The sequence below is a fragment of the Rhopalosiphum padi genome, chromosome 3 (genome assembly GCF_020882245.1).
Source record: "Rhopalosiphum padi isolate XX-2018 chromosome 3, ASM2088224v1, whole genome shotgun sequence".
In the NCBI taxonomy this organism is placed as follows: domain Eukaryota; kingdom Metazoa; phylum Arthropoda; class Insecta; order Hemiptera; family Aphididae; genus Rhopalosiphum; species Rhopalosiphum padi.
Window position 1 is genome coordinate 48,529,961 of NC_083599.1, and position 14,293 is coordinate 48,544,253.

The 14,293-nt window shown below is 28.0% G+C and overlaps 2 protein-coding genes and 1 pseudogene across 2 annotated transcripts; 2 read left to right on the forward strand and 1 right to left on the reverse strand.

The window, feature by feature from the left end:
- Positions 1–4,487: 4,487 nt before the first annotated feature.
- Positions 4,488–8,340, reverse strand: LOC132925149 (uncharacterized). Its single transcript, XM_060989570.1, is given in 5 exon segments — positions 4,488–5,021; positions 5,023–5,380; positions 7,968–8,040; positions 8,191–8,266; positions 8,332–8,340. Coding segments are annotated over 5 exon segments (1,050 nt in total).
- Positions 8,341–9,502: 1,162 nt separating this feature from the next.
- On the forward strand, positions 9,503–9,997 carry LOC132925150 (uncharacterized). The gene has a single exon (XM_060989571.1). It carries the CDS (start codon positions 9,503–9,505, stop codon positions 9,995–9,997), a length of 495 nt encoding a protein of 164 aa, XP_060845554.1.
- A 299-nt stretch (positions 9,998–10,296) lies between these two features.
- LOC132923969 (putative nuclease HARBI1) lies at positions 10,297–12,007 on the forward strand (annotated as a pseudogene).
- Positions 12,008–14,293: the final 2,286 nt, after the last annotated feature.

Here is a 14,293-nt window from a genome sequence, read left to right on the forward strand (position 1 = left end):
ACGCCTCTAAACAGACCGACAACTAATAGTAAACACTAACGTTTTTAAAAAGCACTAAAAGACCTTTAAAAAGGTCACCGTCCGTATTTCTTGTACGCTCTCTCTCTCGCGTTTATTGTAAAGGATAATATGTATATTTAATATTATTATAGTAGCTAATGTAGAGGTAGATACTCTGTTACAACCTTTGATTCTCGAATATTTAGTTTTGTTATAAGATTATATTGTGTGAAATTATAGATATATATTTTATCGCAATACGTATTAAAGTTATTTGTTAGCCGTTTGGTACTTATAACGTTATATACATAATAATTAATAACCATTAACCAACACTGGCAATACTTATTTTCACGGAGAAAAGATAACAAAAATGTACGTTTCGGGTTACTCGGTATTCCACGCAAGTGGAAAGAACGGTTTGTAAATTAGATAAGATAAAATTTGTTGTAAACATTGTAATTTTTGTACGTACGACGTACCTATATTGTTTAGTATACTAGTGAGCAGTCTATACAAATACGAAATAATACAAAATACCAGTGACGTATTTATGAGGGGGGGGGGGTGATATAGGGGATAGATGGTTTTTTTTTTACTAGTAGGTTTAATAATTTCATACTTATATTATGGAAATACAGAATAAAATGATTGAAAATGCTACACTTTATCATAATATTGAATATTGATTTATTAAGAATTTGAAAATATTATGGTTGATGCCCGCAGTCCATAACGATTTACTGCTAAATATGTAAATTATTGAAAACAATTCGTATCGTTAAACGTAAAATGCTGTCTAAGTGTCAATCGTCATTATTGTCAATAACGATCCGGCTATTATGATTTTAATAGTTGGCGTTTCCCGTTTGGTTGCTATTTCAAAACATATTGCAGGGCGAAGGCATGTATTTATAAATAGGCATTCTAAACAATAAATTCCAATAATTAAATGAAATACAAATAATAATAATCAAACTTAAACAGTAATATACGAGTTATTACTTATTTTTATTTTTATAATTTATTATTGCAATATTTTATTTTTAATCCAGCATAATAATTTACTACATATTATAGTTGAACACTCGCGCTAGTGCCAGTACCAAAAAAGGGGCCCTTATTTAGTAGCTACTACTGCAATTGAGGAGGCCCTGAGACCTTTAAGTTCGGATGACTGGCTAGTAAACTACTTTTTTTCTAATCTTTAAAACAAAACAACAAATTTATATATTTATGTATATAGGTACTTATTGATAAAAATATATAAATGTTTAACATTTTTGAGAAACGGTGGTGATAAGTGTACCCTGTGTCCCTGTCGAGGAAATATATGTTTGCTAACGTATATCCCCCTTGACAAAATCCTAAATACGTCACTGCAAAATACATAGGTACAGATTTTGATGGTTATTTCAAAAGCTGATTTTGATTATTTTTTGCTTGTTGGACTGCGGGTTTTGAATGTTTAGATAATAATACGATTTCAAATTATTAAATTTAGTTGTCGTTCCGAATTGAAAAACAATGTAAAGTATACCGAGAATTGTAGTTTTATTAGTTTTAAACTTTTAACTATTTAAATATCAAATAAATAAGAATCTGTCAAGTGAAAAATATATAGTCAACATAAAACAAGTCGACACTCAACCCGTGTTAAAATGGAATTTTCATTTGTATTCGTTTCTGTGCAAATGACCGATTATAAATAATTGTTTTCAGCAAATTATTTTAGACGTCGCCGTCGCGCGTCAGCATAATAATTTATTTTTACTCTCATTCCTTTATTATTTTTCGATTATCAGCTGATAATGTTTGTCGGTTATTATCGTGAATTCAAAAATAATGTACTATGTCACAATATTAACGCTGGTCGGCTTGCGTTTTCCGCCGCGGATGAAAACGCGGCGTATTACATCTGTCATGTATAGCTACTCCGATATAAGACAATGCATTTTGAATTCGACGGAAAACGCGGCAGAATACGGCATGTATAGCACCGGCCTAACGTGTATTTATCGATGGGCGACGACGTTGGTTATCGCATGTAAAATAGTATATAATTTTAATTACAATTTACAAATATTGGCAATATTGCACAATATGTTTATTATGTTCTAGTTCTACCCGTTATTATTATACATTTATAGAATATATTCATAGCCTGGTCGAGTACAAAAGGAATTTAAATATAATGTACCAATGGGCAATGATTTATAATTGTTAACACTAAATGGCCGCAAACTCTCGTGTTTCATTTCGCATTGTGCATTTACGGTCATTGTTTCTTCGTAAAAGTGTTAAATACCTACATACTTAAATTGTATAAATTTACGAATTACGAATATTAATAAATAATAATCAATAATATTATAATAATATATCAGATCTTTTAAATGTATTTATGTATCTGTTGATACCTACACGGATATTTAAAAATAATTAATATTTTTATTTATTTGTGGTCTGGTGATCAGCATGATTAAAATTTAAAACCAAGAGGATAATGGATGTTACGCGTTATGTAAACCACGAATTTTTTTTTAACCAACTAATATTATTTTTATTTTTATTATAAATTATAATTTATTATTACTTATTTAAAATAATTTATAGTATTGATTTTTTTTTTAAAAACTGATTATTAATTTTATTTTTGTTTTTTTTCTTCTTTTTTCTTCTTCATAATATTACGAATATTTTGATGGAATAGATAATAATTATTGTCATTTTATTTTTTTAATAAATTGAATTCAATCCGCAAATAATTGCAATTTTACAATAAACTATGACATTTTTGAAATACTATTGTATAAAGTTATTTTTGTTACTCATCGTACCTGCCGGGCCACACATAGCGGTTGAGCCGCAGCGGTTGTACCGCCCAACAATTTCAAATTTTTTGATTTTAAATGCAACCGCGGAAATTGTCGCGGTTGAAAAATCGACCGCGTCATGTCGCGGTTAACCCGCGTACGGTCCGACCGCCCAAATGATCAAAACACGTTGTTTTGAATTAGTCCGTTCACACATCACACATAACCGCGGTTCGCGGTTTATTTTTTCAAAGATCATATGTATAAAAAAGAAGAATTCCAATAGTGGAGCCTAAAGTTTTTAGTAATTTTCATCTTATTTTCAATTTCGTAACTTTGAATCATAAAGTACACGGTTTTTTTATTTGTAAAAAACTGATGTTTAAAATATAATTTTAATTCTAATCAAATCAATTCTACTGAGATTTATAAAATATATATGCAAATCTGGTGTCTTCTCTTTTGGAACAGCGTAGGTATAGAAATTGGTAGTTATAGTTAAGGTAAGTAGGTAGGTAATATAATAAAATGTAAAAATGCATCACATAATAAAGTTGAAAATCATTTCAACTAAATTGGTACAATTACTTTTAATTATTATATTATAAATTTATAAGTGTCTACATTATGTTATATAAATAAATATAATATAATATAACGTATTAATATATAATAGTACATATTTATATTACCTATGTTATCCGTGAGTATAATTGTGTTGGTTATTTATATTATTTCATTTTAATTAATTTTAATAAATTTGTGGTCGTTCAAAATATTATATTTATATATACCTACCTATGTCCTATTATAGTAGTTGTATAATTGTTATTATTAAACTATGAAATATTAGTTATTACTTATTTAATAAATAATATTTATATTGGATATGGATTTATACGAATTTTATTTTTACATCCTCATATTTGGTAAATTGACTTGGTTATTTTCATTCATCATCACTTGTGCATAGTGTATGTTAGTGGTTTGAGAGTTTTAAACACTACATAGTGAAATAGTTATTTAACACTTTAACATCAGCTATTTAACACTTTTAAAATGTTCGACACCGAAAAATTTATTTTGTTAATCGAAAGTAATCCTTGCATATGGGATATAGCAAGCCAAGATTACATGGACAGAAATGTAAAAAATACATGTTGGCGTAATATAGCAGAATCCATGTACACTGGAAACTGGTGTGAACTATCGAATGCCCAAAAAAACGAAAATGGCAATTATTATATTATTAAGTTTATTTTAGTATTTTACATAGATGTTCCACAAATTATTACCAACCTGCGTATTGCATGCGTTCTTGCCTTATTTATTAATGCGTATTTTATTACTATATTTAACTACAACAACTAAAATAAAAAATAATTTACATGAATAAATTATTTATATTTATAATATTTTACATCGTATGGCACTTATTATAATGATAAATAATTAAAATATATTGGACATTTAATTAATTATATATACCCAATACATAACGAATATTGAGTAGGTAATTCAAATATTTAGTAATAATAATAAATTAGTACTTACTACTTAAGTATTCAAAATTGTAAATTATACGTAAAAATAAATAATAAAAGTAATAATGAACAACCAACATTAAAATAAATTGTATGTAAATAAAAATACCAACTATATTGTACTACATTAAAGAACACGATTTTGAAATGGTACGGCACCTTCATTTACAAAATATTCTGCAAAGGCTTCTCTTACTTCAATTCCATTGGTCCGAGAACCCGTTCCTATTACCTCGATGTCATCTAAGTGGCATTCACTTTCCATATCTTCATAATTATATCCATCTCTTTTTCGGACAAAGTTATGTAAAACACAGCAGGATTTAATTATATCGTCGACAAATTCGGGACTTACTAAAATAGTAGTATGAAATATTCGCCATTTGTTAGCAAGTACTCCAAAAGCACATTCTACCGTACGTCTAGCTCTGGACAAACGATAATTAAATATTGTTCGTTTGTCGTTAAGCCCTCGTTGTGGATACGGTCTTAATAGATTTGCGTGAAGAGCAAATGCCTCATCACCAACAAAAACATAAGGTTGTGGTGAACCTTGAGAACTAGGAAAACTTTTACGATCAGGAATATTTAAGGCATTCGAATACAACTTTTTCCCAAAAGAACTTTGCTTGAAAATATTAGAATCTGATTCTTTGCCGTAACAAACCGTAACGTGATCCTACATCGATGTAAACAAAACTCAAATTGGCATCAACTACTGCCATTAAAATTATCGAAAAATATTTTTTGTAGTTAAAAAACAGTGAATCTGTGTTTTTTGGATTTTGAATACGAATGTGTTTCCCATCTACAGCACCAAGACAGTTGGGAAAGTTGGTTTTTGAATAAAATTTATTTGATATTTCCAACCAATGTTCAGTAGTGGGTTCAGGCATTTCTTCGTTTCGCAACACGTTCCATATTACTACACAAGTTTCACGTACTATTTCACCGACGGTACTTTTGCCTATTTTAAATTCAAAATGTAACGCAGTAAACGTCATACCAGTTGATAGATACCTAGTATAAAAACAATTAAATTACATATAGTTATTAGTTTATTACAATTATATAATATAATAGATTTATTATTATAGTATTGTATTATATTAAATAATTTAACAAATAACATAATAAAATGGCTAGTTAATTCATTGTTGAAATATCTAATTTCGTCCAAATTTGAACCTGAAATACCTATCTATGAAAAATCCAATTTCGAAAAAATGTTATCCCAAAACGCTCATAAAAAATAAATGTATGACTTTATAGTTTAAAATAGAAAAACTTATAAGGAATACTAATTTAATCTTAATATTAGATATAGAATAAATTTTATGAATTTCTAATCATAGTTTTCAAAATGTTGGTAAATTTCGAAAAAATATTTCGTTTGGGCGTCGTTCATAACCGCACACTTTATTTATACTTAAATCCCGCATATTTTCCCCAAAATCACTCCGTTCAATACCGCACACACAAGGGCGCCCACAGGGGGGGGGGCAAAGGGGCCATTGCCGCTACTGGGAATTTTTTAAAACTATTGTTAATTTAATGCCACACATATTAATCATAACATAATATTATTGAGATTCATTTATGAAGTATGACAAAATGTTGTTTTTTTCTATGTAGGTTATGCTATTTTAGTATGAAGACACTAGAAATATTTTAAAATTTAAAATAACCTTTTTAATTTGGTTTTAGAATTTTTATCTTGCCCTGGGTGGGATTTTATCCTACGCTCGCGCTTGCGCACACATTGATATATTAATATCGTCCCTATATACATTTATCTAAAATAACATTATCGTTTAGTACCGTACACCATATCAATCAAAATCATGAAAATAAAACTTTCGGGACTATACAAAAAAATCAGTTTTATTCCATTACCAAAAAATAATTACAATAATAAAAATTTACAATCTGGATTATAGTTAATATTTTTTTTTCGGTTTGCCTTATTTACTATCACATTTGAATCCTAAGGCGTTTTTGTGATTTTTAACTATACTTGTCCAGATGAATACAATTTTATGATTTTGCTGTTTAATTTTTAACTGTGAATCAAATTATTTTGTATTTAAACAAATATGATATTTTTTCAAAGTTTGCCTTGTTTCTTATTTCAAATGTTCACTCATAAATAAGATACATAGATAAAATATTATAATACTGAAAAACAAATAAAACTTGCATGTTTTGATATCTTTAATCACAACCATTTAACAGTAATTGTTATAATTTTGTCACTTGTTCATAACAGCCCGATCACGGACGTAGAACTTAGAACAATATGAATAATGACCGCCAATAAACATTTCCGTACCCAATACAAGTATTAAACGAGTTTGTTCTCAAAAACAAACTAACAAAATAAAAAACAACAAAAATCGGCAGAGCGCTATAGTAGCGAATTTCTTCACTCGTTTTCAGTTTAAAATAGGGAAAACAGAATCATATCGATATTCAATGTTGGATATAAATATATAATAGTATTTTATTGATTCATTTGATTCCCGAATTGAACTGTGGTAAATACGTTCAGTGATCATACAAATTATATCAATGAATAGGTTTTGAATAATGTCATGGTTACATTTAAGATTTAGAAATAAATTAGTTATTACTAACTACGTATTATATTAGCTATAATGTAATAACTAGAGCACGGAATTTAAAACAATAAAAGTAAACTAAAGAAAAGCACTAAAAAAATGCAATAAAGAAGTCTAAATCTTTCAAAAAAGCATTAAAAATTAAAAAAGGGTTTTAAAAAAATATTTATCACAAAAAAGTATTAAAATTATTTATTAGTTCATTAAATTATTTGAAAAAAAGGTATTATAATACAATAAATTTATAACAACTTTGTTAATAACAAGCCTGCTTTCTCGAGTTTTAAATATTTTCCCAGGGTTGTTTACTTATAATGTACGAATAATAACATTGGCTACATATTGCCCCTCAACGCCAGTAGTCTCATCTATTGAGTATTGACACCCATACATTTTTGTTTCTGACGTAATCTCTAATTTTAATAATCGTATTTGTATAGCATTGATCGATATAGTTTTTTCGAAGAGTAGATTTGTCAGGAATAATTTGTTCTATATGTCTATGCAGAAAATCGCGAAATATTGGTATATTTAATTTAGCGAGAAGGATATTTGCGGACAAAAAAACATTACGTAATTCTTCGTTGAATGATGACTTCATTGACATACCTGTGACTATAGAAGCTGAGATTTTAGTTTTTCTTGTCGATTTTTAAGATTAAGCTGCTGGATATGACGGATATGTTTACCTCTAGCGATATGTTGTTGACCATTATATTTTTCCGGTAGAAACTTAAACACCACATTCTTTGCAAAAAATTACAACATTGTCACAAGAAAAAATGTCTTCACTCTTCACCAAATTATTTTACAAAATTGCGAAGACGAGCACTACAATTAATAATTTTCAGAATTTTGTAAGTGACAATTGGTAAGAATAACGAACTATACAACGAAAACTTAACTGTAATTCTGAGTAGATAATTTCTAGAGCAAGACCATATTTTTGTGTTTCGCGATTTTGCCATACGCTTATACAAACCTACCTCTGACGTATAATCTGTTCTTTATATTTTTGAGCTGTACACATGTACCCATAAACGTCATAAACAGAAATTACTAATTTATGCAAATACGTACATTATAAAATCATACCAAAAATGGCCGAGTATACCTACTGTCAATTATTAAAATTCACGCAGTAAAGGTTTTCGTAAAAGTATGAGACGGCCCTATTCTTGGAAGTTGATAATGAATCTTGTATCTTACTTGGTAACGAAAAATCTGGATCAACGTCTGTATCATCTTGATTAGAAAATTCAGAAGAATCTTCTAAAAGATTCTTCTAAATATTTGCGCACTTATTCGATATTATTACGTGACATCTCGCACACGATACCAACAACATACGATGTTCATAATCGAACTGAATATTTGTATGGAGAACAATGCGTATCTATTATGGACTATGATTCAAATTTCAAATACATGGCGTAGACATGATATACAATTATGTATATAATGTTGTAATATTATTAAGTAATAATGATATAGCCAAATTATAAGTAATAATAATGATATCGAATTAGGGTTCATGAAAATACCCAAGAAAAAAGAACCACAAATAAAGCTAAAAATTTTTTAGTAAAAATAACATAAATACAGTATGCCCAATGTTCTGAAGTGTTGCAGTGGGACATTAAAACATGCTCTTTTATACGAAACCAATGAAATTATTACTTCTATTGCAGTCTTGTGTTTATTTTAACGGTTTATATTCTGCTGTTATAGCAGTACTGCAGTAGTAATATAATATGTACATCAAATTTAGTGGGATAATTGACACTGAATTTCTGTACACGGTTTATTCAAATCTGGCGTGTAGTCTGTAGTTTTCAGCTTCAAACAAGCATCAATGCTTCTAAGTTTATTTTTCATATTTGAAAATGTTCGCTCAATGTAAGTAGATCCAAAAATGGTCAAAATTCTATAACCGATCATTTTTAATTGGTTTCTATTATTTAAAACTTTCGGGAGTGTAAAATAAATACATTCATCACTACACTAATCTAATACAAAATCAAGTACAATCTTATGAAAATATAATACCTTCAAATTACACAAATTCCTATGTATTTATTTAAAATATTTTTATTTTATCACGATTTGTGTCGATAACACATATATTTACCTTATACAATTATATATAGCCAAATAATATTATTGCCAATATCGATAAGTGGCGAATTGCCGTGAGACCAAATTACAGCAAAGAAATTACGGTACACACATATGGCTATAATATTATTATATGATATTATCCTGTAAAGATTATGCATTGAAAGAGTAAATTTAAGAATAATTGTGATATTGTTTTTAGAGACAAAAAAATAATAAATTTATGAAAAATATTGTTGTTTAAAAAGAAAAATAATATTTATGTAGTTGGCTGTTCGCCGTTCCAAATGGCGCTATAACAACCGCGTAATGATAATGAATAATAATAAATAAGTTTTAAATACAATACACACCCTAGGTCGAACAAATATTAAATTATTAAATAAATTTTTAACAATAAACGATGAACAAATTATCTAACAAATTATCTAATGAGAAACTGGTTTTGAGTGACAAGAAGAAGTCTAAAAACGGAAAAGGAACCGCTCCTAAGAAAGTCTATCGAAAAATCGTCAAAAAACAAACAGAAGTGGTTGGCGAATTGTCGACGACTGTTGAAAACGTCCATCCAGTGCAAGTGAAACCAAAAGTGCAACATAAAGAATTGAGTGCTACTAAAGGGACCGTTAAAAAATCAATTAGACAATCGGCTGTGAAGAAATCGTTAGCACAAAAAGTGTTGGCTTTGACCACCGAACAAACACCAATCAATCATCCAAAATCTCGGCCTATCAAAATACGCCCAAAAGAACCGAATTCCTCGACCATCAATAAGACAGAGCCAAAGAGGTCAAAACTGGTGAAACGCATTCTGAAAGCGACTCCTACGACATCAAAAACAACAACGACTATCGTGATGCCGATAGTCTCAGCGGGGGCATCACACAAACTAGGATAAGGTAGCTTAACGACAATTTTCGATTCGTTAAGCTTACGAAAAGCGATTCTGTACTACAAAATTCGTTAGCTTAACAACTATTTTCGTTTAAACTGTCGATAATGAAAATAAAATATCGTTAATCTGATACACCCATCAAGACCCTTCAATAATACTATTACCGGAGATGGATAAGAGGAAAAACGTCATATTTCGTGTTATCGTTGATTTATTATCGTAACTACCAATTTACTATTTTCAAATTTTCAACTTTGATCTTGTGAAGTATTTATTACTAAGTACGATTTCCTCAGATAGACATGGCCTCAAAATTTTTAAGGTGGGAACTTATGCTATTGAAATAAAAAGTTGGACTACTAAAGGCGTATTGAAGAAGGATTTTGACTTTTGAGAGATTAACAAAATCCTTTTTATCTCCCTTTCGAAGAATTTATATTCATGTTCCGCATAAATCCTAAACTAGTATTCGATGTAATAAATATTATTATACTTTTATTGTAAGATCAACGTTCTTCAGGGTTATCTCCAAAAGTGCAAGTATGTTAATTTATTTGCAATGATTTGAGTTGATTAAATTGGGGAATTTGATTTAATCTAATATTTTATTTCAGTTCCTAGTTACTGTTCATTTCTACGCTCAAGGTAATTATCCTTATAAGTTTGGGTGGTAATTCTATCCTCAACATAAGTCAGCCATCTGAAGTCGATCTATTAGTAGCATCACAAATGCTGTGTTGTCTCTTTAGACAGTTGAAAAAATTTCCAATTACAGCTGTTGAAAGACAAAAAATTTGAAGCAGCACCATGACCTTTTGAACGAATTTTAGGATCAATTGACTGCACTCACATCAATATTCTTGCTCCAGCTGTCCAGAAAGAGTCATATGTCAATCACCATGGTAATCATTCGCTTAATGTTCAATCAGTAAGTATTAAAATTATCTACACCCCGTTGTGTCTAAAATAAATATTGTTTATTATTTATGAAATAGAAAAACTCATATTATAAATTTTAATTATTAAATTATATTTATAAGATGGTTGATCCAGATTTGAAAATTTTGAATATGAATGCAAGGTATCCAGGATCTCGCAATGATGCATATAAATATATAATACGTATATTAAGTATATATATACGTATCTGCTGTTCGACGGGTCCACTTTAACCATGGTGAACGTTGTACATGGTTAGCTGGTATTTTGGTAAGTCATTCAGTTTCTTATATAAACAACCAAATAAAATTATAAATAACAATTAAAATTTTATCTTCATAAAATTTTGTCTAATCACTTGTTAAATAGTTTTAAAATTCTCCAAGTAGTTTAATACCATACATTTTTTTAAATGAATTATTAATAATGTATATTCAAAACAAAAATTTAAAAAAATGATGTTACATCTATAATTTATAAGAGACTAGATATATGATATGCTATAACTATATATTATATATTAATTATTTATGATCTACTATTTTATGTAATTGGGCTTCACTGTATTTATAAAAAAATAAATAATATACATATTGTTTTTCAATTTAAATTTCCCAGACTTAAATGTTTATCTAAGTAATTGTTTTTTCAGGGGGATGCTGGATACCCATTAGAACCATGACATATGACACCATTACCACAATATTCGGAGAAGGCACGCCAATAATTTAAATACACCAAAAATCTATGAAAGGCAATAAATGTGGTGGAAAGTGTTTTTAGTGTATTTAAAAGTGTTTGGAGATGTCTTTCATATTAAAGAGTATTAATGTATGTTCCCGATAAAGGTGGTAGAATAGTAAATACTTGTCACACTTTACAACATATGAATTCATTATAAATTACACAATCATGAAGATTTAGGTGTTGAACAAATTGGTCAAAATATGGATGAGAATCTAGAAATACCTTGCATTGATCAGCAAGGTGGTCCAAGAGCAGTAGCTAAGCGTACCTATACAAAAATAAATTCTAAATAAGTTTGGTCATTTAAGCGATGGAGAAGATGATTAAAACAATTAAAGAACACACATAACACCAAAACATGCACAATGTGCACAATATTATGTTGCGAATAAAATAAATATTAATTAACAAACTCAGTCTTTTAATTTTAAAACTTAACATTTCTTGAAAGATTAAAAAAAATATTTTTATTAATATTTATATGATAACGGTCATAGTAACTTGAGCTATTTTTTTTCAAGTATTATTTCATACATTATTAACATCTTTCTTTCATTCTCTGTTCTTTTTATATCATTATAATTGTTCATTATTTTTCCCAAGATCCTCAAAGCGCATCTCTTGTATTCATTTTCATAAATTTTCCAGATGCTACATTTGGGTGTTGAACTATTGAATCCAATAATCCACTAGATACTCTATTTGATTGTATAATTTGTAAGAATTAAATAGGACCTATAAACATTTAACTGATACGTGATAATTGTATTAATTTTAAATATGTACAGTGTACACAGTTTGTACTGTGCGTCTGTGCTAGTTGTATGTTTAATTGGTTAACGGTATTTTTCCCGAATCGAAATTTCCGAATGATTAATTTTTGATATTCCTAATATGTTTTTCCATTAGCTGGCAATTTAGAACACACGTAAATAAAACCACCATTAATTAATTTTGTTTCACTTAAAATTTTAATTTCAGCCATGATGGTAAAGTAAAATAAATTAAAATAGTTTTGCAATGTTCTATGTATATAATTTACCTACAATAAAATGCACTAATATTAAAAATATTTGAAAATGGAAGTATAACGACGACCAATAACACTCGAATAACGAGACTCTACGATTACAACGATTACAGCGATTTACGTATATACAGCGATAATAATATCAAAAATATCGGTGTAAAATTCAAATCCAGTTAAATGTTTATTATGTAGCGAAGATAGTAATAACTAATAGTACATTTATTGTTTTATTTTTATTTAACGCCTGCATCTCTTTGAATAATTAATGATTAAATGTGAGACCCACACCCTATTATAAATAATAGACGTATTTTAGTCAATTTTTTCACACACTGACACATATTTGTTACACTATTAAAGTATTAAGTGTGATCAATATTGAAACAGATTACATATTTAAGTATTTCATAAGTTTAAGAAATCGTGTTTAAGTATTCATATTAACAAATTAGTTAAAAATAGTCGCTTTTGTGTGAATAACCTTATAAAATATAAGTGCTATTCTTTAAAAAATTATATTAATATAGGTACTAATTGTTTATAACACTCGTAAATCGTAATATTTAAATTTATTAGCTACGAGTAATATTACCTATAGGCTATATGTATATTATTTATGTTTAACATGATTGACCAATTTAGCTTGCAGAGTTTTGATTCATGCCAGCGGTTAATATCTAGTTTAATTAAATAATAAATCATAATATAGGTATTTACTATCTTGATATATTTATTGCATTATTAAATGTAACAATTTTTAAACAAATTAATAGAAAATAATGATAAGCCAGATAAGCTCATAAGTCATAATGGTAGCTTTTGTATGAATAACCTTATAAAATATAACTGCAAAATTTTAAGAAGTTACCTATACATTTTATAATTTTATTAACACAAACTAACAAAAAACACATACATTATATTTATAATAATATTTAAAAAATAAAAAAAATATAGGTGCAGAATATTGCTAAATTGTATCACTTTTCATTAAAATAAAAATGTATCATCAAACATAACAAAATCAATAAGGACAATAAAATTTAATGAAAAAAATTATGTTACATTTGCAGTTTTAGGTACCCTATAATGACTTTTAAAGTAATTAAACATTTGCTTTATTTTAATTAGTTATCATATAATCCAAAAAGCTTTTAACTTAAACTGATTAAAAATGAAAATGAATCATATATTCATATCCAATAACAGTTTTAATTTAAATCAATGGGCTAAAAAAATTAAATAAATGTAGAATACATATTAAATTTGAAGTTTTAGATAGGTACAAATGTACAATGACTTTTATACATATATAAAATACCTTTTAAGTGTAAATAGATAAACGTATTACGTATCATATTATAGAAATTACGTCTTCTGATGACAGTACAAATACAAACATTCCCAAACGATAACAACCAGTTGACAAAAATTCAAATACACAAATTACAACGACTTAAAAAATATGTTGAACTCTTTAAAAATGGTCTATATCGAATGTTACAAAACTGCTGCGAGGACGCTACGCCCGCTATTTAAGGGCAACTATAATGGTATTTTTAAGATTAATTACTATTTTTAAT

Bases quoted from the DNA above. Each gene is read 5' to 3' on its own strand.
- LOC132925150 (XM_060989571.1), top strand. From the start codon at position 9,503: ATGAACAAATTATCTAACAAATTATCTAATGAGAAACTGGTTTTGAGT.